The sequence below is a fragment of the Nyctibius grandis genome, chromosome 21 (genome assembly GCF_013368605.1).
Source record: "Nyctibius grandis isolate bNycGra1 chromosome 21, bNycGra1.pri, whole genome shotgun sequence".
Taxonomy (NCBI): Eukaryota; Metazoa; Chordata; class Aves; order Nyctibiiformes; family Nyctibiidae; genus Nyctibius; species Nyctibius grandis.
The window spans coordinates 898,337-924,384 of NC_090678.1; the positions used below are offsets into that span (position 1 = coordinate 898,337).

Below are 26,048 nucleotides of genomic sequence, written 5' to 3' on the forward strand. Positions count from 1 at the left end.
GTGGCAGCTAACCCTCATGCAGAGCTGGTCATCCACAGGTGCAGGATGGCGTTTGGCTGTTCAGGCAGCACAGCTGAAAACGCAGCAGAACTAACAGAGTCTGATCTCATCTAGCGGCTGCCCATCGGATCGCATAGTCTTGCTGCAGACCATCATGCTACCCATCCCTCTGATCTGACTTATCTTCATAATCTCATTGTTTATTATGCAGATGTACAGCAACTTTTAAAACTAGGCTCCTTCCATCAAACCACATGCAAAACTTTTCTTCTATGTTAATTTATGGCTGAAACCAGTGGTAACTGAAGTGTTAGAACATAGAAATGTAGAGAGAAAACAGTGTCTGAAAGAAATTTCTCCTCTCTATTCACTGAATTTTTTTTAAAGCAAATTTGTGTCATAATGCAAAATTCAACCATGCTTGCTAACAATTTATGTAATGAACCTTCTGCATGTCCGAAGTTTTTTACAAACACTACAAAATGACTAAGTTTTCTCTCCACTCCCTCACTGAGAAGGATACAAACGCAAGCTGTAGTCCATCAGCAAATCTGATTTGGTAAATTGACTGCAGGGTTCTCTAGAAAATGGTTCTCACATCAGATGCAACAGTGCTGATACATGAAACCCTCCCTTTTTCGCTTGCTTTCATTGAGAGACTGGGAGCATTTGCATTACAAATTTCTATTGTCAGAACACTTAACTGAACAAAAAAACAGTTTCTGTTGAAAACTAGGAACACAAAAGCAGCCAAGGATGGTATTTTTTTGTTCTCTCCCCACAGATTTTTGAAACACTGCTTTTTTAAAATTGGAAAACCATCAAATAAAGTTCCAGGTCCATTGTGTAAATAGCATATTTCAAGATTATGTATTAAAACATATATACTGACATCTGAGTTAGACCACAGGCCTTTGGTAGAACTGCAGAGCAAGATCTCTGTGTTCCAGCAGATCAGCTTGAGGACTGATTCGGGAGAAGTGACACCCAGGTGGAACCTGAGGATAAGGGTGGCCATTAGCCAGCTCTGTGCCTTCCCCTCCTGGGCTGCTCCAGGGAGGAGAGTGCACCCAGGTGCTTTTTACACTAGTAAACTACTGTGTGACTTTTTAAGTCACAGCACATTCTGTGTCCAGCTCTCTCACCACAGCTCTGCTCAAAGCCTTCCTCTGCACAAGAGATCGAACTGGGGATTTGCAAAGGGAGTCCAAGAAAAGCTTTCTCAGTTTACCATAACTCCCTTCTGACCAGCATCAAAGAAATCCAATATAAAGGTATTGGAACAGGTTTAGAAATCCCTGAAATTCTGTATTTACATTAGTTTTCCAAGTGATACACAATCATTTTTTGATTACTGACTAGTCAAACAAAAAAAAACCTGTGTTCAGAATCTATTTATTATTTCATACTATTATTTTTTATTTACTCTCAGATAGCAATCCTGTGTCTTAAAACACAATTTGCATGCACGTATAACTTCATTCGATTGAAAAAAAAACCCAACAAAAAAGATAGTTATCTTTTGAATAGTTTCTTTTACTTTCCTTTTACATCAGTCAATTTTATTTACATTTTGAGTGGCTTTTTAATATCCAATATACTAGACCATACCATACTAGCAGAGTTGTTTATATTTTAGGAAGAGAGAACTGAGAGTATTAATAAAGTTTCATATAACTCATACTCTTACTAGGAAGAACCTAACTATCTTTTTGGGAATCTGTATCTGAATAAAACAAAAGAATATATTGTTCGGAACAGGCAAGACTTGAAACACAAATCAAAAGACATGGTATTTGTAGATAAATCATAGCATTTAGTGCACAAATGAGCTCTGCCACAAAGGTGTCCCTGGAGTTTTGGACTTCGAAATGAACAGGACTCATTTGGTAATATTTGCTTGTTGGTTTGTTTGTTTTTTTTTCACATTTCCTATGACTATGGGCAATCTGAAACCGCAGCAGTACTTAGAAACAACTTTGCACAACTGTTTGGATATCTATGTATTTGCTGTTTGTAGTGTTCTGAGATGACCATCTTGACGGCTGTGACACCCCTAAAAACATTATTTGAGAAGAGACATTTAAAATACACTTTCCTTCCTTCAAAAACACAAACAAACAAATAAGGTCAAAATTTTTCATCCTTTTTAGTTCTAAAATCAGTATAAGCCTCCCTTTTCAGGTTAGACTAGATCACTCCTCACACCTTTTTTTTATAGTTGTACCTGTAAAAAAATACATGTTTTGTCTTAAAAAGAAAAACATAACGCTTATAAACAGCATGATGTATCTCCTAAACAAGTTACTATATTAATTGTGTCCTTGTGATTTTTCTTTTCTCTTGACTTGCCTGTCTTTTAGACTATCTGGTTTAGAAGGGAGAAATTTTCTTTTTGGATGCCTTGTAAATTGGTAACACATCAATAAGGTTTAATCATCATTTAGCAACAAAAATGTAATAATAACATTATGGGAATAAATATTATCTTGTCTACAGGAACATGAAACAGTAAGAAAAAACCTAAGCATGCAGTAGTAGAGGGGGTCTTGAAGCTACCTTAAAAGCACCACCAAGAATGGATTTATCCAGGACAGAAAGAGGAGAAGCATTTAACAGAGCTATCACAGTGCTGAGTAATATGCTAGGATAGCAATGAACAACTCACTCATTAACAAACTATAGTTGTGTCGGGGTTTGGCCATTCAGTTCCTAATGTTTCCAGCTTCATCCTCTAGTGCTTCCTTAATAGATTAAGGTCTAAGGTATTTACAGATGAGACATGGAGAAGGATCCATAAAGTCTCTTGAGTTACTAAACCAAATCAACAATAGATCAAGTATTAGATGAGAATGATCAAGCTCAATGAGTCTTCTGGAAAAAAAAATCACCAACAATAAATATTTGTTTTCCCAAATTCTAAGAACTTATCTCTAGTAAGCAACACATAATGAAACATTTTTCTCCCATATGTAATTAAAACCATACTTGAACGATTCTTATATTCTTCATTTAAATTCATTGAGATTAGTGATAGTTGAATTTTTTTCTTACAGGTCTGGATACATTATTTTGTGGGACTGATGCAGGAAAATAATCATAGAATTATAGAAACATAGAATGGTTTGGGTTGGAAGGGACCTTAAAGATCATCTAGTTCCAAACCCCCCTGCCATGGGCAGGGACACCTTTCCACTAGACCAGGTTGCTCAAAGCACGATCCAACCTAGCCTTGAACACTGCCAGGGAGGGGGCAGCCACAATTTCTCTGGGCAACCTGTGCAATAATATTTTGATAAGTTTTATAATTAAGCTTTTTTATGAAAAAAATAAGTTATTTCATAGAGAAATTAAAGCATTAAGTGGGGGTTGTGAGAATTAACATTAAAGTCTTCATGTTTAATTCTTATTTTTCTAGTGAAAAACAATACCATTCAGAGCAAAATCTGTTAATGTGCAGCATGAGAAAAGGAGTGGAAGAGATGTTGAATCAAGTTTGTTAATCAAATTTGTTTGCAATCAAGTTTGTTAGCTGTGACATAATTATCCTTAAAAATAACATGAGTACAACTGATTGAGGCTTTGCATCAGTCACATAGGCAATACATTGTTTATTCCACATTAAAAAAGGTAAAATCACCATGTCACAACATTTTCCAACTGGAAGTCAAATGTCCATGGGAGCTACCCAGAGCCTATATCAATATTTAACTTATTTAAAAATCCCTGATACATACATTCTTTCAATATTATTTTAATGCATGCATTTTAGTGTAAGTGGTTAGGCTTACATGCTAAATCAACAGTTTGGAGCCTCAAGGGCCTCATTGGAAACTCACCAAACGCCTGAGGGCTGCATCTAATTTGCATATACATTTATATGAATGTACATCCTGTTGTATTTGAAATATTACAGATCCAACATTACTTCCTTTGCATGCTCATTTTAGAAGCTTTTTCCTGTGAAAATTTCTCTTTAGATGCACTGACGGCTGTTAGCTCTCCCTATTAACATCCCTATTATGATGATGCGGTATGCTCTCCTCTTGTTTAATAAAATCCTGTACAGTCGTGGAAGCAGAATACAAATAAAGTCAGCAAATGTTTTTCTTTCCCTGTGTGGTATCTTTAATGAGCAATATTGTCAGCTCTTCCAACTTGGCATTGTTCTCACTTCTGTACAGCCATGCTAATGTGCACCTATTGAAGATCGAATCATAGCTGGAGGCCCAGGAGAAGGTGAAATGACCTGAGACCTAGGAACTATGCAATGACCCTAAGCCATATGACTGACCTCTTTCCTTTGCTGATTGATGGATGGTGTAAACAAGACAAGAAGGTCACGAGTTAGTGTAGCATCTACTGTGATTCTGGCAACATGTCCTGTCTTTGCCCACTGGCAGAATGACCTTGGTGTACTACTCTGAGACCATGCATCCATGCTCCCAACAATTAATTAAGAGACTTTTTCAATGGTGGGTAAATGGGAGACGGCTGTGCATAGTACATCCAGATTTCATTCTTCTTTCTGAGTCTAATGCAGTTGGAAAGCAGCAATACACTCCTGCTCAAATGACCCCAACTCCTGTTTGCTAGAAGCCGTAGTTCCACCACCGTCGCTAATGAACTTCTACACTAAGTCCAAACAGTTCTACAGAACACATAAGAAACAAACTGGTTGCATGGTAAATTAAATATTATAGAATACTCTCACTGCATTCTGCAAAAAGATAAACACAGTCATGTTAGGCAAGTATAACATCGCTGGTTAATAAAGTGAGGCTGTTTACAGTATTTGTCTTTTGAAGGACAGCCTTCCATTCTAGAATACATTTTCTTTTAAGGGAGTTGTGGCAGGTGAATACAGTGTAGGTGTTATCTTAGGGTCCAAACAGCTGTGAGACAGCCACAGTACAACAAAAGAACAGGAAGCAATACAAGAACAGATGCATAAATTGAATTTTCCACCAGCTATTTACAGCCAGATTACAGCCCATGTATTCCATCTGAGTGAGAAAGAATAAACATCCTTGAGAATGTGCCCTCTAATTTCAATTAAATTTTATTGTGCAATTTGCTTTTTTCTTTCCCCAAAACACTTTTTTTGCTATGAGACATTCAAGCACTTTTGTTGTCTCTGAAAACTTTAGATTACAAGTAGTTTATAAGAACAGAGCTCTATTGTAATGGTAAATATATCTGATTATTTACAATTAACCCATGAATGACTCATGGTGGGCTGTTAGAGAGGAAACTTAAGTGTAATGAAATTAGCTTCCCACTCAAAACTCAGACTGAATCCAGACCATTTTTTTTGTTTCTTTGTTTTGTCTGAAAAAGCTTGCTTGCTTAATTTTTTTTTTCTTTCACACCTCATACTTAAGTATGTTTTTCTGTGGATTCAAGTAATTGCTGTAATCAAAAGTAGAAATGTTGAAATACTATAAAGCTTTGTGCTTTTGTCAGATTTCTGGCAAATTCTAAATGTAGATAGTTTTCACCGTTTTGTATAAACAGCCAAATTTTTGAATCTTTTGAAATCCAGATCTTGAACCCTTCTTGCCCTCACTTACCCTATGCAGCTTGTGGACAGGATTTAAGACCGTATAGCTGAGATATCTTGTAAATGAACTTGGGAAGCTCAAAAAATTGTGCCCAGCAAGAGCTTTAAGTTGTAAAATCACAGTTAGAAACATTGGGCCAGAAAGACCTGTAATATCAGGTATTTGGTGACTCCATTGAAGAAATTAAGTAGCAAATGTAAGTTTGATTAAACAAACCTAGGGAACTAGAAGCCATAAATTATTGTCCGTTTTCAAAAATTTGTGGCTTCTTCATTGTGTAGGTATGGTGAAATTAAGCCTGTCAAGGAAAAGCCACAGTACAGATTTTCGAGTACAAGTGTTGTTCAGGTCCATTATGAAGTTCCAAGCTCTCCACTACCTTCAGACTACCTTCATACAAGACCAAAGCTTGAAATTTTTCAAAGAGGGAGTTAAAAATTAAGACTTTCAGGAAATATTACATAGAAATTGTGTTCCCAAATCTTTGTCTTGATGTGGTAAACTCCCATGAAATTTGTGTGAGAACTGAATACTTTTGCAGGTTACTTTGAAAATCTCATGCATTATTAAAACCTTCACAAAATCAGCTCACTATTTATATCTCTAGGTATGGATTTTTAAATTTAAATTTGGGTCATTATCTAATCTTACCAGAGGAACTGGGACCTGCAGTTAGGCATCTGTCTCCATTACATTTTGGTCATTACCTAGCTCCTAAGGATCTTTCAGTAATCTGAATTTAACTGTGGGTTTGAATAGGCAAGTTTAGACAGCTGGGATCAAAATGCTCACATACTGGTCTTTGAGCCTGGCTAAACCATGCCACAGAGAACAGCACAGAGGCCATGTGCTAGTACATGGTGCTAGCATCAATAAAATGTGAAACACAGGACATGACCTGAAAGCTGTACCACAATGCTGTGCCCAGACAAATACACCGTGTTTCTCAACAGGGTTTATTTGCTCAGGAGCAGCCCTGGACTTCCACAGCTATATCACTTCTTTTTCTGAAGCTGAATCAATCTCAGGTAGCTAAGATGTCTCTGTACCATGTTCTATTGCACAGCACAGGATTTGTGTTTGTCTCATTATAAAATTTAAATACATAAGGTTTTATACATTTATGTCTGGGAGCTGTTGGAGATCTTTGGATCAAATTTGCCATAGGTATAATGAAATCTTGTGACTGCTCTGTGTGGACCATTAACTACTTCTAAGAATACATCAAGTGTAAAGTTAGAAATCTATTTCCATACCTTATTCAAGAATTTAAGGTGATTAAATTAAAAACAACTTTAATCCATTTGGACAGTCGAGTTTTAATTAAATTGAAACTCCAGGGCAACTTTCCCTAAAAGGTAATGTAGAGGTCAGCTCTTCAGCTGGTGTAAACCAGCACAATTCTTTTTGGAATCTGGTCCTCACCATTTCAGAGTGTGAGAGAAAAGGGGGGGAAAAAAGGACCAGCAAGTTAATGCAATAACATGCTTTACTAAACACTCTCAGAATGCATACTCAGCAACATAATTGACACAATACATCACAGCAGCTGCAGCATGACACTCGTAAAAGGATGTGTTTTAGCAGCCTTTAATACAGACTACACTGTCTCATTATGTTTTCAGTAATGTGTATAGAGGAGTAATGAGTGCAAGAAGTTATAACATTGCCAGCTAGTTGGTAATACAGCATGAAATGCTTTCAAAAGAACAAAATAGTCCATAATAGAGATGCTGGGATATGCATTTTGGAAAGATTTTAGATTATTCTTCAGTTAAAAAAAAAAAAAACACAACACAAAACAACAAAAAAGGATAGATTATACGACTTGATAGACGATAACAAATTGAAGGACTTTGCTATATCAATTATGTAGTTCAGTCAAGAGAGAAAGGTAAAAAAAAAAAAACAAGAAAATAAAGACTGCCGAACCCTAAGCAGGTTATAAATATACATATATAAACAAAAGACCTTAACAGCACTCACAAAACACTTGCCATTACATTGTCAGAAAACCTATAAACAATTCATACTACAGTTCCTTAAATGTTTCATATTATCTTTTTTTTTTTTCCTTAAAAAGTGAAACTGAAGTAAATAAACCCAGAAAATGGAAAAGGCTTTTAATATTGAGAGATCCACAGTGAACATATTGAACAATACAGCTAGAGCACAGCATTCCAGCACGAATTTGGAGGCACTCAGATGTGTATGGATTTTAATTTTTTCTTTATTCTGGCTGTGCAGTGGTTTGTGTATGGGTTGAGAAACTTACTTCAGCACTCTCAGTGTCCTCCACACTCTAATTGACAGCTACTGTCTGTCAGCAGGTCAGAAAAAGTCAAGCAAGGACTATAAAATTCACAGAACATTTCCCCACCTCTGAACCCTGAGAAATATGAGATAGCATGTATCGACAACATGTATGAACACAAAAGTCAGATTAAGAATATCTCAGAGTAACAGAGACTCAGAGTCAGAAGAAATAATCTTAGAGAATAATAAAAGGCTGTTGAAAGCTATTTTTCCCATAGAATTTATACCAATAATATATTTTCACATATTTTGCCTTTATAGACTATGATTCAAACTGCAATCAACCTCTTCAATCTATTAATGTAATGGTACAAAACACCCCTGAAAATATCCTTCGTGTGTGAATCCTTTATAGGTAACTGGTTCTGAGAGTTACATCATTGATGTCTTCTGCAGCTCACAATTATTTCTACCTGTCGGGCTTCACGCAGTACTTCAGCAGGATTTACATCTCTGACAGCAAAACTATAATGTAATCTCTAACCAGATAATACTTATAATGCCTCTATATGCTGTGGCAGAAGTTGGGTTTAAGAAAGGTTTCGTCGTTCATCTAGGAGACTTTCTCCAGTACTGGGTGATAACTATAGTGTTTTCAGATCTTCAGTGTCTGAAAGGTTGGTAGTTTCATTGTTGTTCTACAGACTTTATTGCTGAATCATGTATCCAAAAAAAAAAGTGTTTCTAGTTATTCATGGTGAGATTCTGACCCTATACAACGAATAAACTCCACTGAAGTCAAAGAAGTTTCTTTGCATACATGTTGATATCTGAGATCAGGGTTTTCTCCATTCAACTTCAACCATTATCTTCCTAATTTATCAAACTGTTATTCGTTATCTCTCTCTAGATTACCCAAATTAACCCTCTTATTTTCAGGGAATAGTTAATACATTTCACAGTCTTTGGGGTAACTGCAGTATTCTTCCTCTGATTTTTGTTAAAAGTAAAATAAAAAAAAACCATAAAAGAACTACAGTGTCACAGTTCATAACATTCCAACAATTACAATAATTCCACTAAATAGAGGATACTGGTATACAGTCTCCTACCTAGTATGTAGATTTATAAGGAAATATAATTGTATCTTCTCCAGGAGTACCTAGAACCTTGAAAATGAAAAATCATTCCATGTTTTTCCTTTTTTCATTAAATCCTTACTGTGTAAAAATAAGTGATGATAAAACATTGAAGATAATAGAGAAAATGGTTTGAAGAGGACCATTACAATATTTTTTCTGTCATATTTTAGTCTATTTAAGTAGACTTTATTTTTACTCCATTTCTTTGCTTGAAATATGACATTCACAGCAATACTGAGCCATGCATATCATTGTAAGAAATAAACACTCTATGTTCCTTCAAGCATAGCAATATATATACTTGGTTAAAGTATAATGATAAAAAGCGTGGGTCTGCTTTTCTTTTTTTTTTTTTTTTAGGATATGCAAAAGGATCGAAGCATTATGATTTTAATCTATGTCTGACAATTGTCATTTGGTCATAAAGACCAATCTATTAAAAATAATTGTTTAGAAAGGAGTTGGCCTATTGCACAAACAGAAGAGTGAGGTATCATACTGTTTTTTTCTTGAGGTAAAAGACAAAGGCATTTCACCTGTTAAACTCCACAGCATCAAGAGGTTACAATGCTAAAAAGACAACAAGGAAAGTTACTTAAGATAATTGAATCAAGTTTATCAATAACTCTAGTGTTGGTTTTGCACTGGGTAGGATTTATCCTTTCTTGATGAAAATATAGAAAGCTGGCAAGTCTATAGTGTATGATATAAAGAGTTATATACTACTATCACAGTGTAATAGCTTAGAAAGAATTGTGCGCTACACACAAGCTAAACGTTCTAATACGTAAAAAGGCATGAAAAAATATACAGTGACATACGTTAATTTCATGCAAACATTTACATTTGTAAGACCTGTAACTCAAAAAGCAACTCAGGTCAAAGGGTTTTTTACCTACCACATCATGAAAGGAGCTGGATACTTAGATATCTCTAGAAATTGTCTAAATTACGTGGTAGTCTACATGGAAACATATCAAAACCTGCAGGTAGTAGAGTTCCTTTCAATTATGAGCAGAACAAAGTCTTTCCACTTCCGTGGGACTACACAGTATTGATAATAAGCACTACTCTCTCTTAATTTGTTTCCTTATTTTTCTTCTGAACTTCCCTCTTTCCCTTGATTCTCATGCTCACAGGAACTCTAGCTCTTTTTTCTATTTTTTTTCCATTGAAGAAATGCACTTGCCTTTATGATACATCATTCTTTGCCCTAGGTGTTGTCTCACCTGTGTCAGGTCCAGAAAGAAATTAATAAAACAAGCCCTTGGACAAGATTCTATATTCTAAACATTTTTTGCAAAAATTGTATCAATACAAGATCCATAATAGGACACATTCATGTACAGCCTAATGAACAGGCCTTGATATTTGATATTCCCATGAATCAGGATGATTTCAATGATTTTCTAGCTAGGCACAGCAGCCTATCTGGATAACATTTCCCCTGGAGTCTAATTCTAAGAGCAGTCTTCTGTACATTAAAAATTCTCTTTTTGTTTAGTTCATGAAATAAGAATATTAAGAATCACTCAGTTATCAGCCGAAACTTTCCAAAGACCAGTCCATTTGTTCATTCATGAGTCTTTACAGATGGTGAATGAGTTAAGGTCTAACAGCAGAGTTTGATGAAACATACCTAATGCCATGTGTCAGAGGTCAAAGACATTGAAACCCCCATGGTGCAAATCCACAATGTTCCACTAAATTCAGTGTTGATTTACACAGAGGAGGGATCTGGTCTTTCTTGATGAAAATACAGGATCTTGGTATGTTGTATAGAAAATTTTCATCCAGCTGTAATTCCTACCTCTCAAAACAGTTTTTTTGTTTGAATTCTTTGTGTTTCAGTTTTGTAATGGTCTTTATTACTGTAAATTTCCAGAAATACTTGAGTACCATTTGATACATTTGCAGTTATGAGTATTTTGATTATTTATTTAATCAAACTCAGCAAACTTATGAATCCAGTTTTACTTTTGTTCTTCCAAGTAAAACATTAAACTCTGATTTGAAATTTCCACCTCCTGATGTGATGTGCAATTGTGGACAGAGAGATGCTCTTTCTTTACTTCTCTATCACTTTTTGTGTGTTCATTAAAACTTTAAGAGATATAATGAAAATACAGTTTGGTACTTACACCTTCCCAGTTCTCATTCACTAAAGGCAGTTTCTACAATTTTCAGACTTTTGAGAGTTTGACATTAAAAGTTTCTATATTTAAGGACGGGTATAACCAAAACCATCTCAGTCCTTATGTCACATGGTTTTTTACTCGACTTGTGCATATTTGACGAGATTTAAGTGTAAAATAAATGGTCTTTTTTCCATTTACGTTGATAGAACAAGTCTGAAAGATCAAACTGTATACAGAACTATTGTGGTTTAACCCCAGCCAACAACTAAGCACCATGCAGCTGCTCACCCCCTGCCTGGTGGGATGGGAAGGAGACTCAGAAAAGCAAAAGTAAAACTCACGGGTTGAGATTCTGTTTAACAGAACAAAAAGGAAGATGATTATGATAATGATAATGATAATAATAATAATAGAATATAAAAAACAAGCGATGCACAGCACAATTGCTCACCACTTGCTGAGCGATGCCCAGCTAGTTCCTGAGCCACGATCGCCCCTGGCCTACTCCCCCCAGTTTATATACTGAGCATGACATCAAATGGTATGGAATATCCCTTTGACCAGTCTGGGTCAGCTGTCCTGGCTATGCTCCCTCCCAGTTTCTTGTACACCTCCTCGCCTGGCAGAACATGGGAAACTGAAAAGTCCTTGACTTAGTATAAGCACTACTTTGCAACAACTAAAATATCAGTGTGTTATCAACATTCTTCTCATACTGAATTCAAAACACAGCACTATACCAGCTGTTAGGGAGAAAATTAACTCTATCCCAGCCAAAACCAGGACAAGAACACAACTACCAGCTCTCATTTCCAATAAATTTTGACTGAAATGAGAAACCTGGATTCAGTCCTCCTTTCCGATCTACAGCAGAAAGGCAATAGAATTATCTGGAATACAACTGGTCTCAGAGGTAATAAAAAGATGAATTTGTTCTGTTTTGGAAAAGTGTACCGAGCTTATGGGGTTTTTTTTAAACAAAAACTTTTCTTTCATATGGTTCTTCACTTGCAAATTTGTTTCTTTCCTCTTGCTTTGTCTTTCTCAGTAAGTTTTTTTAGATACAGAATAGTGCTCATTACAACAGTAGCAAGTTTTCTGTAAAAACTGCTACCTGAAAAGTAATTTTTAATTATATACATATAATTAATTATTAAAATAATTGTTTGGTTCATAGTAGGGAGTTCTAGGTAGAACTGTGTGAATACTTGTATCTTAATCAAATACACACTCAGGTTTGGTGCATTCACCCTCACCTCAGGCTTGCAGCACGTTAACCTAACATAGAAAGCCAATATCCCAAATAAACTGCTTCCTTTCCCAGTCACTCTTCCCTGGTGCTTTCTCAGCTCCTTCTGTCTGAAACCAGCCTGTAAACGTTGATGGTTCTGCATTTCAGACTGGCAGCTGGAATAGATATAGGGAGACTCTGAGACACTTTTTTTGCTATGAGTAATTTCCATATGATGATTAAACATGGTAAATGAGGACCAATTTTATTCTTTTCTGACCAGTGGGGTTTAAACTTGTAGACAAGCCCTGAAATGTCTCCTTAACATTCAGCACTACAGTGAATTCAGAAGTAGTCTGGATGACAGCGAGCCAAAATGCTACTATGATTTCCTACATCTTGTCAGAATCTTGCAAGTCAAGTCCTCAAAATTGTTTGGATGACATAAAAGCCAAGGCTCATTTATCAAAGTAAGCACCCAGCACTCTTGAGTCTTGCAATGAGTTCCTGAGTGCTTACATTAGCTTTGATTACGAGCATTGCTCTTTTATCTCACTTAAATGATTTAGAAAACATCAGCAAACATCTATGCTTCAGAATAGATTCAACACTAAGTCCTTTGTGTTTACTATTCTTTACCTAATTTGTCATTGGTCCTTGATTGGAGTTTCAAGTGCAATTGCAGATAAATATTTGAAGATGCTTTTTCCTACCAAGTAATATTTAACAAGCAACATACACATTTAGTTTAAAAGGTGAGTGCCAGAGGTTTGATTTCTGAATCCTAAGTCTGTTATAATTTATACAGTGTACAAGTTTGCCAATCCTATTGGCTTAATTTGAGTAAGAATCATATAATCTGTAGCCATGCACTATGCATGATATACATATTTACTGCAGCAAAATTTGGAATCAAATTCCGGTCTCAGATGTTCTTTCCATGTCTTTTCATAAGTCTATAGGATTTAAAGGCTGAAGATTTACTTTCACCGCAGATGAAACTACACAATAGTAAAGGAACAGCATAATTGATCAAAGTTGTAGAGCAACATACCTAAACTAGTCATGTAAGACTGAGGAAGCATCCGTATAAATGGAGTTTAGAGTTTCAGTATAAAGTTTCTTTTCTTTTCTATAACAAATTTAGCCAAGCATTTCCCTTTAGTTTGAACATCTGATAGGGATTTAATGATTAAATTATAGATTAATTGTAATTGTTAACTCTGTAGGTAGGCCTTCAAATATGCAGGAAAACGTGTAAAAACCATTAGCATAAAAATTAGAGTTTTGCAAAACTATAAACTGAGAGTTGGCACTACCAATGAGATGGAAAGGGCAAATGTGTTACAATCATGTACCAGAGGGAATAAATGGGCAGGAAGTAATGAGGATACAACCTAAAAATAAATCCCTAAAAACATATATGTGACCCAGGCAGAGACTAATCCATCAGACATGCACATTATAGACAGTAATGTGATTTCTTTTGAGAGGTTAGAATGACAACCCCATAAGGGGTAGTTTGACTGGAGCATGGTAAAATAAAGTGGACATGCAAAATGTCCTCCTGCAGAAGTCATAGTAATTGAGGTGCAGAGTGTTAGGAAATGTAGCTCTATGGACAGCAAAAATAAATCAGGAGTTTACGTGCATTCCAGTGGAGGAAATATAAGATCTGGAAATAGCTTAAACTAGTAAACTTTTACAGATGTTACCAAAGAGAATATTGCAAGTAAATTTTAGAATTGCACAGAAATATAGGATCTACATGGAAAATCTGGTTCTTAATTAACCTGCCCTTATCACTTTGATTTTTGCACTTAAATATTTTAAATCCTTTTTATGTTATTTTTCAGTCCTAATGTTAACCTTTAACACTTATTTTTTCTTTAGCACAAATTATTCTTTTTTTTTCTCTTAAAATACAAGATATATAATATTTAAAACTGACCACATTAAAGGTAAAATGTTTCCAAGTTATCCAAATATAATTTTTATATTCACCTAGACTTTCTTTTTTCCTGTTTCTTCACAAAGAGAAAGAACATTTTAACTTTTTATTCTGATTCAGGAAGGACTATATTTTTTTATTCACGCTTTCCCAAACTACAAAAATGATTTTCAATTCAACTGCAGTATTATTATGACTAATAATATATGCCTGTCTTATAAATAGCCAAATCATGCTGTCTTCTTGAAACTAATGCGGACATGGTGAAAAATCCCAGTTGCCTCAGCATTGCATATTGGAACTGAACCATGAAGATATAAATCTTATTCCTAATACTCTTGGGAAGTCCTTGCATGGGATTTTGCAGCTGGGCTAAATGCAGGTAGATGGTCTCCCTTTACAGTATGTGCCCCAAGATTTCTTTGGAGCTTTTTGTCCTTTCTATAGTAATGGTATTATGTTTGGCAAAGGATGGAAAGTTAGGAATTGGGCAATGTTAGGACTCGTGCTTTCCTTCAGTAGGCTGCTTTGCTTTTGCTTTCTGCAGATACCTTGAGATTTTTATGAACACGAAATGTTATTTTAATTTGTATCTGTGCTGTCCTTTTGGTTTCTAATTTTATCTTTTAAACAAAATATACAGATTTCATTTATTGTCTGTTGCTCAGCTGTCTCTTTAGGCAATAAAAGTTGTGAAAAAATAATATTAGTATTCATTTAAGTAAGACGTGGGCAAGTAGAAGTATCAAAATATAAGCTGAGACAAAATGCTCAGCTTTTATTACTTTTTTGTTAAGTCTATTACTTCTCCATCAGAGAACTTCACTTTCATCTTTTCTTTAAGATTAATTAAAAGAGATAACGTTCTTTTTTTCTGAAAGAATGCCTGTCCTTATTCTCTGTATGAGGCTGATGTAGCCTTGATTTCTGAAAGTGCAGGAAATAAAGGCTCTGGTACCGCTGCCCTGACTGGTTTGCCAACAGCCTCATTTCCTGCAAACTTCCCTGTTGCTTTACATAAGGAGGCATGGGAACATGGCATCTGACATGCAGTGGGTTTAAAATGTCCTTGAAAAGGGAAAATTGTGGCTCCGATGCCAGAACTGTCAACGCTGCCAGTGATTTCAGCTGGGGTAAATCCTTGCTTTCGATTTGCATAACCTCAGGAGTGTTGCACAGTCTGCAGTCAGTGTTACAGAACAGCATAAGGATTAATCATTTTCTTCTCCTTTCCTGACCCCTATCTCAAGTATCTTTAGAAGTTAGTTCAACCTATATATGTTTCCTGCTACCTGAGAGCTGAGGCATTCCTGACAGTCTTGGTCTCTTGTCTAATTTTCCTGTGGCACAGCATAGATTCAAAGACTTGTTTAGATGTTCTTGTGGATTCTCCTGGAATTTACAGATAATAAATTGCTCTCTGAGACAGTGGGGAACAGACTTGAACAGACAGGTGATTGCTCCCTCTCAGACGAACCTAAACAGCCCTAAAAAATCATAGTATTTTAAAAGAACGTAACAACAGAGCAGAATTCAAATAGTCTGAGTTAATTTCCAATTCCTAGAATACTCCTATTTCCAAGGTAGTTTATGCTGTGGGGATAATACATTTCAAGTTCACTGTTGTTGTAATGTAGTAGTCTGGTTCACAGTAAATTCCTAAGAGTGTAGAAACAAAGAGGAGGAAATGGAGGGATTACACTGATCTCTTGGGAAGATTTATTGCTGCATTCAGTGAAACTGAAAGTCACCTCCCTGCCCAAAAACTTGAAAGAAGACCTTATTCCACTTCTAATGAAGTTAATGGAAATTTTGCAATTTATTTCATTTGCAGAAAGGTCAGGTTTACTGTTTCTTTTCCATCTTACAACAGCAGAAGATAGAAAAACATGATGGGAGCGATGCCAGGTCTCCTGAGTTAGTGGGCTCTTTAAATTAAAATGTCAGTCCTATACTATCAATACTGCTGCTAGAACATGCATTGAAGATGGTACATGCCTATAAGGTATTGCTTTAGAATGCTGGCAATTAAAAAAAAAGAACTAAAAAAAATGAATCCAGCCCCTGACATTGTGGATGCTGTTGGTTTGTCTATACCTCCTTCAAAAATGTTCATCTAGCTGGTAGCATGACAAGTGTCAGTGTTTCGAACATTCAGAAGATTTGATTTATTTTAATTACACACTAATTAGTGGGAGCCTTTTAATACACTCAATGACAGAAGTAGGACAGCAGAGCAGTAACTACTGTGTGGTAAAGGAAAGTGCTGAAAGAAAGGTGCTTTTGTGAAAAACTGTCGAGCCTGGGGGAAAAAAAGTTGGCAGAAGAGTCACTTCTAAATAGAAAGTACATTTAGTTCCTATTCATTTGATCAACCTTTTTTTTAGGTGAAATGAGCAATGACTGCAGAATGTGCAGGGATGAAAATGTGTGAGAACATGGGCTGGAAGACAAGTCCTGAAGGTGAGGTTGATAGGAGAGTCATACAGGAGAATCCTTAAGACTTCAACATTCCCCTCCCTCCGTACTTTTGCTCCTTCTTCTGTCTGCACCAGTTGTTCAGAAGAGACTTTCTTCCATGAGTAGTCATGTATATATGATGAGTTTGCCCTAAATCATTATTTTAATGTTTAAAATATTAAAGAGGTTTATACAAATATGAATGCAGCTGCCTATTTTGAACTGACTAGCATTGTCTCATTCTCCTTTGTGTTGGCTTATCTTGCTTAGAAGCCAAATACATTTTTAAAGAGTCTTTCTGAAGAGGATAGTCCTTTATGCAAGACAGCACACTGCCTCTGCATGGGCATGTAGTTAGGAATATTAGCTATGTGCATTTAAAAGGACACACCAGGAACAAAATCTCTGCAGAAATATATTTCCCTTTTATTAGGAAAGCCTTCTATAGGCTTAATTATTGTGGACAAAAAAAGCACACTGTTTCCCAGGGAAATACTACCCACTGATATCACAAGAACTCAGCCCTGCTTAAGTGCTAGGAGGTATGTTCTCAGTGTACTTATAATCGGATCGTTATCACCATGGTTATGAGATTTAACTGACTGAAAACTGTAGGCATTTGTCTCATTAATGCCAAATGTTATAGTTTATTTCTGCAAACTGAAAACCCTGCTGCCCAGGGAAACCTGTTCTGTGATAATCTTTGAAAACAAGGCACTTGAGAATAGCCTGCCTGCTTCATGTCAGGTGGTTTCACACATATTTTGTTAGTCGTTCTTCGGGGGTTTTGGTTATTAAATAACTTTGTTCTGTGGTATTTTCCTTTGTGTATTAGCGTTCTTTATGGACTGCAGGCCTAGCTCTTACAAAACAAGCGCGTGGTTATGATGCTCTTTGCTCATATGCAATCATTTCTGGGCTATGCTAGCATCTTAGCATAATCTTTGCATTTACATTTTACCTTTCCCTCTCCTTTTTTTGGTTTATCTTTTATAGTACACTTTCAGACAAAACACTTCTCAGTTGTGAACTTGGGACTGAATATAGTTACACTTCTCTGCTTGGAAGATAATTAAAGAAGTGCTGTTACCTTTCCAGTTTTGTTTCTGTTGTTCCTGAAACAGAAAATGTAAAATCATTGGTGATTTCAGTAATACTTGGATCAAAACAGAATTAATACATTTGGATTTTTTTTTATTTTCCCTCTGTAGTCTGCTTGGTTGGCAAAATGAGTTACCCAAAAATTAAATCCTTGCATTTGAACAGAAAATTTGACAAAAATTTGAGGCTTTCAGTTATCAACTACTCAAAATTTTATTCTGATTTACAATCTTTGTTGAGTAGGATTTATACAGACTATAAAAAAGCATATGTAGCTACATCTCTTTGACCTCTGACTAGAATTGTCATCCAAGGAAAGCTGGTGTTTGGATGATTTTTATCTGCTTTAGTCTTTCTTTGTTGTATATTGGGACTAAACATTCTTGTTTTCTTCATGCAATGTATTTTGTGTGCAGAAGCTAAGAGTACCAGAGCAAAGGAGTTGACAGAGGAAGGAAAAGTAAAAGAACGAATAATACAAATATATAGATTTGAGGGAAAAGATAATGTTTGGAAAAGGTCCTTATTCATTGCTCTGTTTACAGAGTATTACTTGTTATTGTTATTATTAGAACAATATTTTATTGCTTACCTATAACAATCATGAGTGTCTGTAAGTCATCTCAAAATCAAACTACACTCAGTTTCTTTCATATACATGGTTTTCTTTTGAATCAGTGGATTTATATAACCAGTCTCTAAAAAAAGAAGTGAAAATAGCCACTTAATGGTGATTTTTCCCCATTCTGCCTCTTGGCACACAAAAACACATCAAGTGCTATCACTCCCATAATCAAAACAGTGGTAGTCTCTACCTATGTCTTGCATAATCCAAATGAAGAACGAAGATGCATGAACAAAAAGGGACAAAACAATTATAAAACTACTTCCTAACCTTCCTTATTTTATGATTTCAGGAGGCGTAAGAATAATAAGAATGGATAGGATTGTAAAATTGGCTTTATAGTTTCTACGTTTCATATAACTTTATGAAGCTGCATTGCCTTATACCGAAATGGTTGAAAAGAAGAAGAATATTATACCAAACCAAACAACACTAAAATAAATGGATCTTTAAATAAATAATTACACGGATAAATGCTGAGCATAATCTTTCAGAACTAGGATAAAACTCATAACAACATTCACCCCTCTTTTACTGTCTTATGTTTATTTGTCTTATTTAATGTAGGTGACTGTCCTTGTTATTGTACAAACTGATTAGGATTCTGTATATGGGCTGGGAGATACTACACAAAAATGAGATTTTAGAATAGAATTTTAGACCACTTATTGGGAGAGGGAGGAGACTGAAGGTTCACAAGTAAATCAAAGTTGTCATTCCAGACATACACAAGCCAAATCTGATGCCTGTGCAAGTCTCCTTGTGCTGGTTCAGGATGATTAAGCAAAAAACACTGTAAATCTGGTCCTGGCATAAATATTGGATCGCCAAATGTGTGCAGGGAGGAGACATCCTGACTCTGTCTCATTTCCTTGTGCAGCTGGCAATCTGCTAACAGATTTGGCTGAAGCCAGTTTTCTGTGTCCTCTCCATGGGCTGCTGGCATTGCAAAGTGTCTCCTTCTCTACTCTCAGGAACACTAGTTCAAAGTGACGGAAGAGTGCCAAGAGCTTGGAATAGCCTAAGATTTTGTATTTACTTTGCAAAAGTGCAAGAGCTCTTGGAAAATGTGAAATCTCGGTGGTTTCAAGAATAGCATGATTCAGTTGCAGCCACCCAGACATGCTGGTGGTCACACAGACTGTAAGAGAGCCAGGCAATCCTAAGCAACATGAACATTCATAGATTATTTCAGCTAACCTTCATATTCCTTCCCATACAGACTGTTAAAATAGCAAGCTTCCTTCTGTTTGTAAGAACTAATGTTAGATGTCTGTTTGCATGTCAGTTGGCTGTTCAGTGAGGGTCTGTATTTTGGAAATGAGCTCCTTGACCCCATAATGTAGGCTTATTCTCCAGGAGATACAGAACAGAATACAATACCTGAAGTAACAGAAAATAGAAGTAGTAGTATTCAAAACTGAGTCAGATCAACAAATAAGGGTAAATACGGCCACGACCTCTGAGATTGTAAAAGGAAGAGAGCTAAGAAGTTCCAGGATAGTGACTGCGAGCAGTTTGGGAGGGGGTATGATAGAGAATTGGTTGTACTTTGGCAGTAAAGGAGACTGGGACTATATCTAATGGCCAGCATTTCCTGCTGTGGCTCTGTATTACTTTTATTCCACTTTTGCTTTCTTATTTCTGCCTGGTCTTGATATAAAAGAGAAGGAACTACAAAACCATGAATTTTCTACAGCATCCAGTCCAGTTTAAAAAATGTGAGATTATGATATATCCATCTATCCTAAGGGCTTGTTTTTTTTCCTTGACTCCCTATACAGGAAAAAAAAAAAAGCTGAAATGCTACCTGATCTCCTGTGAAGCTGCCTGCTTGTCCTCTGGGCACCACAGCAGTTCTTCAAAATCTGCACTGCTTCATTGCTGAGAAACTACATTAAAACCCATTTTTTTTGCTTAGGAAAACATTTAAAAAATAAATTAGCCTTTATAATTATTTTGTTGACACTTAAGAATTATCGATAAAATTCCATGAAGAATATAAATCACTTCTCATCTTTTTTTTTTTTATTCAATGTATTTGCTCATTTAACTAACTGCCCATTGCCAAGCACAGTTCTTAACTGTTAAGTCAGAGCTCTACTTGTGACCAATCTGTTTTGATAAATTTATCTGTATTTGGATTCTGTGGTCATGAATTCAGTGATTACAATAGACAGGATGTCTAGAGTTTTATGTCTAAACTTATCTTAGGTCCTTACCTGATGAAAAATATCCCACCGCTACCACCATTATAAATGCACCTCATTCATAAAAGATTTTTACTTCTGAATCCTGCTGTGCTACACAGGAAAAGTTAAAAGTTTTTTCCATGATTACAACAAGGAGTTGCCATGTGCACAAGTTTTATCAGTGAAAACCACAGTCCTCATTTTTATGAACCACATTTATTAAACTCATTCTAATTCTCATAGCTATGAAGAAATAAATCACCTTTTGATTGTTGGTCAGCTGAATTATTTGTAAGGATTCTCTGCAATAGAAATAGCACTCCCTGAAGTTTGTGGTACTGGTAAAACATTTTCAGTTATACTTTTCGTAATTATATTGAGCTATTTCACCATAATTAGGTCTGAAATGTACCGCTGGCCGGAGTAAAGGGAACCTTTATGAAACAAGCTTCTGAACTCCTCAGTCTGTTTTGAATAATACAGCAAATGCTTTTCCATTCCCTTACCACCAGGTAACAGAAACGCGGACTGGTCCTCTTGGCTGCAGTAACTATGACAACCTAGATTCTGTCAGCTCTGTTCTGGTTCAGAGTCCTGAAAATAAGATTCAGTTGCAAGGTATGTAGGTGCAATTTCATTAATTTGTTTTGGAACAGGATGACATTTATCACACAACTTTTTTTCCTTCTTCCACCTCATAAAAGGTCATTTTCCTAATGTTTTTGTTTGTGTGCAGTCAGTACATTCTAGACAAAATGAAGGAAATGTCAGTAGCTCATGTTGCCTTTGAAATGGAAACAATTTCTGTACACATCAGAAAATTATTTGAATAATACTGTTAACATTTTACAGCCCTGTTTAGCAACCGCTTACACACCTTTTAAACAGCCCGAATGCCCACAGATTCCACCAAGCAGGGAATGACATTTAGTGTGCTCAGCCTGCTTTGCACATACTGAGTAGTAGCTTATACCTCATGCAGTTGTCCCAGTGAAACGAATGGAGTCACCGGAGGAGCAGGATATAGATTTTCAAAGACTCTAAATAACGAAGACTCCACAAAGGCTTCTCTTTGGAATTTTACAAAAACCTGTAAGGTTAGGCATGTCACTCATTAGAAAAATAACAGTAATCATATATTAAAAAAGAAAAAAAAAAGAGAAAGAGAGAAAGAAAGGAAAAGGAAAAAGAAAAAGGGAAAGGGAAAAGAGAAGGGGAAGGAAAAGGAGAAGGAGAAAGAAGGAAAAGGAAAATGAAAAGAAAAAGGAAAAAAGGAAAAGGAAAAAATTAAAAGGAAAAGGAAAAAAAAGGGAAAGGGAAAGGGAAAGGGAAAGGGAAAGGGAAAGGGAAAGGGAAAGGGAAAGGGAAAGGAAAAGGAAAAGGAAAAGGAAAAGGAAAAGGAAAAGGAAAAGGAAAAGGAAAAGGAAAAGGAAAAGGAAAAGGAAAAGGAAAAGGAAAAGGAAAAGGAAAAAGAAAAGGAAGAAAAGAGGCATCATTTCTAATTAATTTTTTGTTAATTCCAGTAGATGCATTTCCCAACCTTCATATTAGGTGCATAAACATTTTTGAAAAGTCACCCTCTAGAGTATAAGGACCTTAATAATTGCTCTTTTCAGTTACACAAATTTAGCACGAACAACTTATTACTATGAAAATAGACTAAATTCTCTTTAATTTATGTACTTGTGTATAGCTCTGTGTATATACAAGGAGCGAAAAGCGAGGTTCTTAATTTGCAGTTACAGGTAGCAATCCAATCATTCTCAGTTTTAAAAGTTTTCCATATTGGTTCATAAATCAGTTGGACATATACTGTGAAGTTGTTGCTGATTATTAAGAACGGGTTTCAGGGAAAGATTATCTTCCTCTTTAAAACATCTATGTGCTTTTTTTTCCCTCTCCTTTCTCTCCCCCCAGAATAAGTTAAAAGCCATAAAATCATAAAATTATTTCAGAGACAGTATTTTTTTTAAAAAAACGAACTTATCATTTTCACTGGGATGCAATGAAATGTGTCTAGGAAAAATCTACCATTTTTAATGGTCTCCAGCATATGCAGGATGTTTGTCAGTTAAAATTTGGAAAATAATCTTTGCATCCCTCAGACAGAGGTTTGACGCATGTCATTAGATTGTCATTATGAGAAATATATTATCAATCAGAACTGCGTAAATTATTTCATATCTGTCATGGAAGAGTTCAACAAGACTCAAGGTTGCCTATCTGGATTTTCTTTCACAATTTCAAGGCTTTATGCAAATATACAAGTACATTGAAATGTTTGCTCAGCTAACAACTCTTTTACAAATTTTGACATGAGGTAGAAGCAAGCACAGATAGACCTGTTTTTAGCAGTTGTGATATGACTTTCGACTTGGAAGGGTTATGAAATTACTGTTACAGTTATCATTTTTATGTACCTAAAAACAAGGGATAAATCTCTATGAAATTGTCCAAGTGCTTGTGTAGAAGAAACCTACATCACAAAGGACCAATGCATATGCTGAGAAATGACTTGGCCCACAAATAATCTCCACTGGTGTCAGAGAGATTATCTTTGCTACAGAAATAACAAGAAATAATAAATAAAAAATGTATAATGTACCTTGCAGTGGCTTTTTGATTGGTTGATCATTATTGTAGCTAGGGTGACTGGTAGCTAGTTAGTTAAAATGCTTCCGTATAAAATACTTATTCCCATCATTGGGATCATGTAAACAATGGTCAAAATTTTCAGATGAGTAAGGCTAAATTTCTGGTCACAAATATTTTGAATTTTTGATTCACCTGTTTTGTGGTTCTTATCAGAACACCAATGTGACATGCTTTTGCAAGGCCTCTGCGTGTCATGGTAAAGTGTGAAAACACATTGCAAAGAGATTTCTGACTTAGCAGGAGTTTTTTGAAACACCATGGGAGCAAGACTTTTCACCCTTTCTCCATGCTAAACCCTTAGTAGATTTAAGAATGAAATTTCTTTCTCAAGGTTTTATAGCCCTACCCAACCACATCCAATTAACTGTCCCTTAGTAATTAAATACCAATGTTATAAGAAATGAAATATCAGTCAAATTTTATTTTTCTAAAGTTTCCTCCTGCTCAATTTTTCCCATTCTTCTTAGTTTGTCTCTACAGAATCATGAAGAGATATCTAGAGTTATTCAGATATGTTATACCTTGTTGTGTCAAAGGCAACACATAAAACAAGTTCAATACAGAATGGAAATGTTTACCTTCACACCTCTTTTTCTACTTACACTGTCTCTTTACTCTGTCTTTCAGGGCTGGTTTCCCTTCATCAGCACTCTCAAAATTTGCATTAGCTGCTGGTACCAAGATTATAATTCAGCTACATGCTTCCCTTCTGCAAAGCTCTTACTGATGGGGCTGTTCATTCAGTAATTCTTTGCAAAGAGAAGTTGATGTAATCCTTTCTTTCTTTTGACAATCCCCCTAGAAAGAAATTACATCAGTAAATGCTCTATCTGAGGAACACAGGTTACTAGTTAGTGGAATGAGTATTCCATACTGAGAGGGAAATGTAAGGAATATATCTGAATTTAATTCTTAGGAAAGGAAATATATGACAGTTCAAATGCTAGACAGATGTGTAAATTGTCCTAAAAAAAAAGCCATGTAGTTTCCTTTTTCATATTTTTTTGTTATGGTTTGGTTTTTTTTGTTTGGTTTTATTTGTTACATAGGTTGGGGAAGATGCTTAGCTGGACTATTTGTTTGTGCTTAATAACATAATACTTACTCTGTTTCCTTCAGGTCTTCAGGTCATCCTGCCTGAGTATCTGCAAGAACCCTTTGTCCAGGCGGCTCTGAGCTATATTGCTTGCAATTCAGAGGGGGAGTTCATCTGCAAGGACAATGACTGCTGGTGTCAGTGTGGTCCGAAATTCCCAGAGTGCAACTGTCCCTACATGGACATTCAAGCCATGGAAGAAAATCTGCTCCGCATAAGTGAGACTTGGAATGCATACAACAGTGAATTTGAAGAATCTGGTGAGATGTTTTATAAATTTTTGTCTATTTGGCTATATCTCACACAGTGTTTATACAACAGACTCCATCTGAAATCTCCAGAATGGTTCGTACATCTAAAGCTAAACATACTTAAATGCATCCTGGATCTAAGTCTTAATTATCATAACATTCTGGTAGGCAGTGTTGTTCTCACCTTGTGATGATCAGCTGCCTGTGTGAGTACATTAGGACTTAGGCAGGCTGTGTCTGAGTATTCATCTGTTATACATTGTGGAGTCCAGGGCTGTGAGGACCTGGTCTCTATTAGAGCAAGAATTGTACTGGAGGAGGCAGAAAGCAGAACAAATGAGGAACAAAGTCAGGTTATACACTTTATATGGGTATTCTGCATTTTTATTCTGTAATGCAGCTGAAACAGCTGCTTCATTTCACATCTGTTTTTCAATGTTGGGTCAAAGTTTCTCCAGTACTTCCCTTTTATCCTGTCCCTCCAGAGATACCATGAAGCTGACATGATGAGCACAGCCTGCCCTTGATTTACCAAGCAGTTAATAGTTCATCCCATTATAGTTGGCAACTTGCTGCTTCGTATGATTTCTGTTTAAACTGGACCTATCCATCTCTAAAGCATCAAGGCTTGTTTCATACATCATTTCTCTTGTCCTGATCATCAGAACTTCCAGTCCCTTAGAGAATGGAGCCGCAGGTAAAGTCAGTTTCTGAACAACTGTTTTCACAACTCACTCACTCAGTGATACCAGTAACAGCTGTCAAGCCAGATGGTGTGAAAAGTAAGGAGAGCTCAGCAGACCTAGGAAAATCAGATGAAAAAAAAAAAAAGAATTGAGGGGGATAAAGAAGAAGCAGAAAAAAGCAAAAATCACAATTTTTAATGAGTCATGTTGGAGAAAGAGAACGAGTTAGTAGAAGAGAGGGGGAAGAAGACTATTCAGTGGTCATGGGAAGAGTGTGGGAGAGAAGAAATATCAGTACAACACAACTGTGAACAGTACATTGTGTATAATCATTTTTTATGTTTGTGTTTTATTGTTAAAGACTGATTTCTCAATTCAAGGTTGAGAATTTCAAAAGACCCTAGATCAGTTAAAATTTCAGTTGTTGTAACTTTGCCTAAATCTGAATCTGTTTTGAAGATCTCAGGCCCTTTTCCTAGGCCTGTTCTCACTCTTAGCATGAGGATACCAGAACTTACAATATTTCTCCTTGGAGAATCACGAACCTCTTTGATTATAAAAGCATGACTTTATGTTTCACTTTTGTGTACATAAAAATTCATTTTCCCAATGATTGTTTTGATACCTTTAAGCATTTCTGGAGTCATGCTATCATTTACTACCTTCCAAACTCAGACAAGTGTATTAATCCTAACCCTAC

General features: G+C 35.9%; 1 protein-coding gene across 2 annotated transcripts in view; it reads left to right on the forward strand.

The window, feature by feature from the left end:
* Positions 1 to 26,048, forward strand: part of BRINP3 (BMP/retinoic acid inducible neural specific 3) — a 198,840-nt gene that overhangs the window by 113,649 nt on the left and 59,143 nt on the right. For both annotated transcript variants that reach the window (XM_068416956.1, XM_068416957.1), the window contains 2 exons: positions 21,173 to 21,278; positions 24,435 to 24,671. In XM_068416956.1, coding sequence (XP_068273057.1) covers positions 21,173 to 21,278; positions 24,435 to 24,671 — 343 coding nt within the window. The remainder of the gene's footprint in view (positions 1 to 21,172; positions 21,279 to 24,434; positions 24,672 to 26,048) is intronic.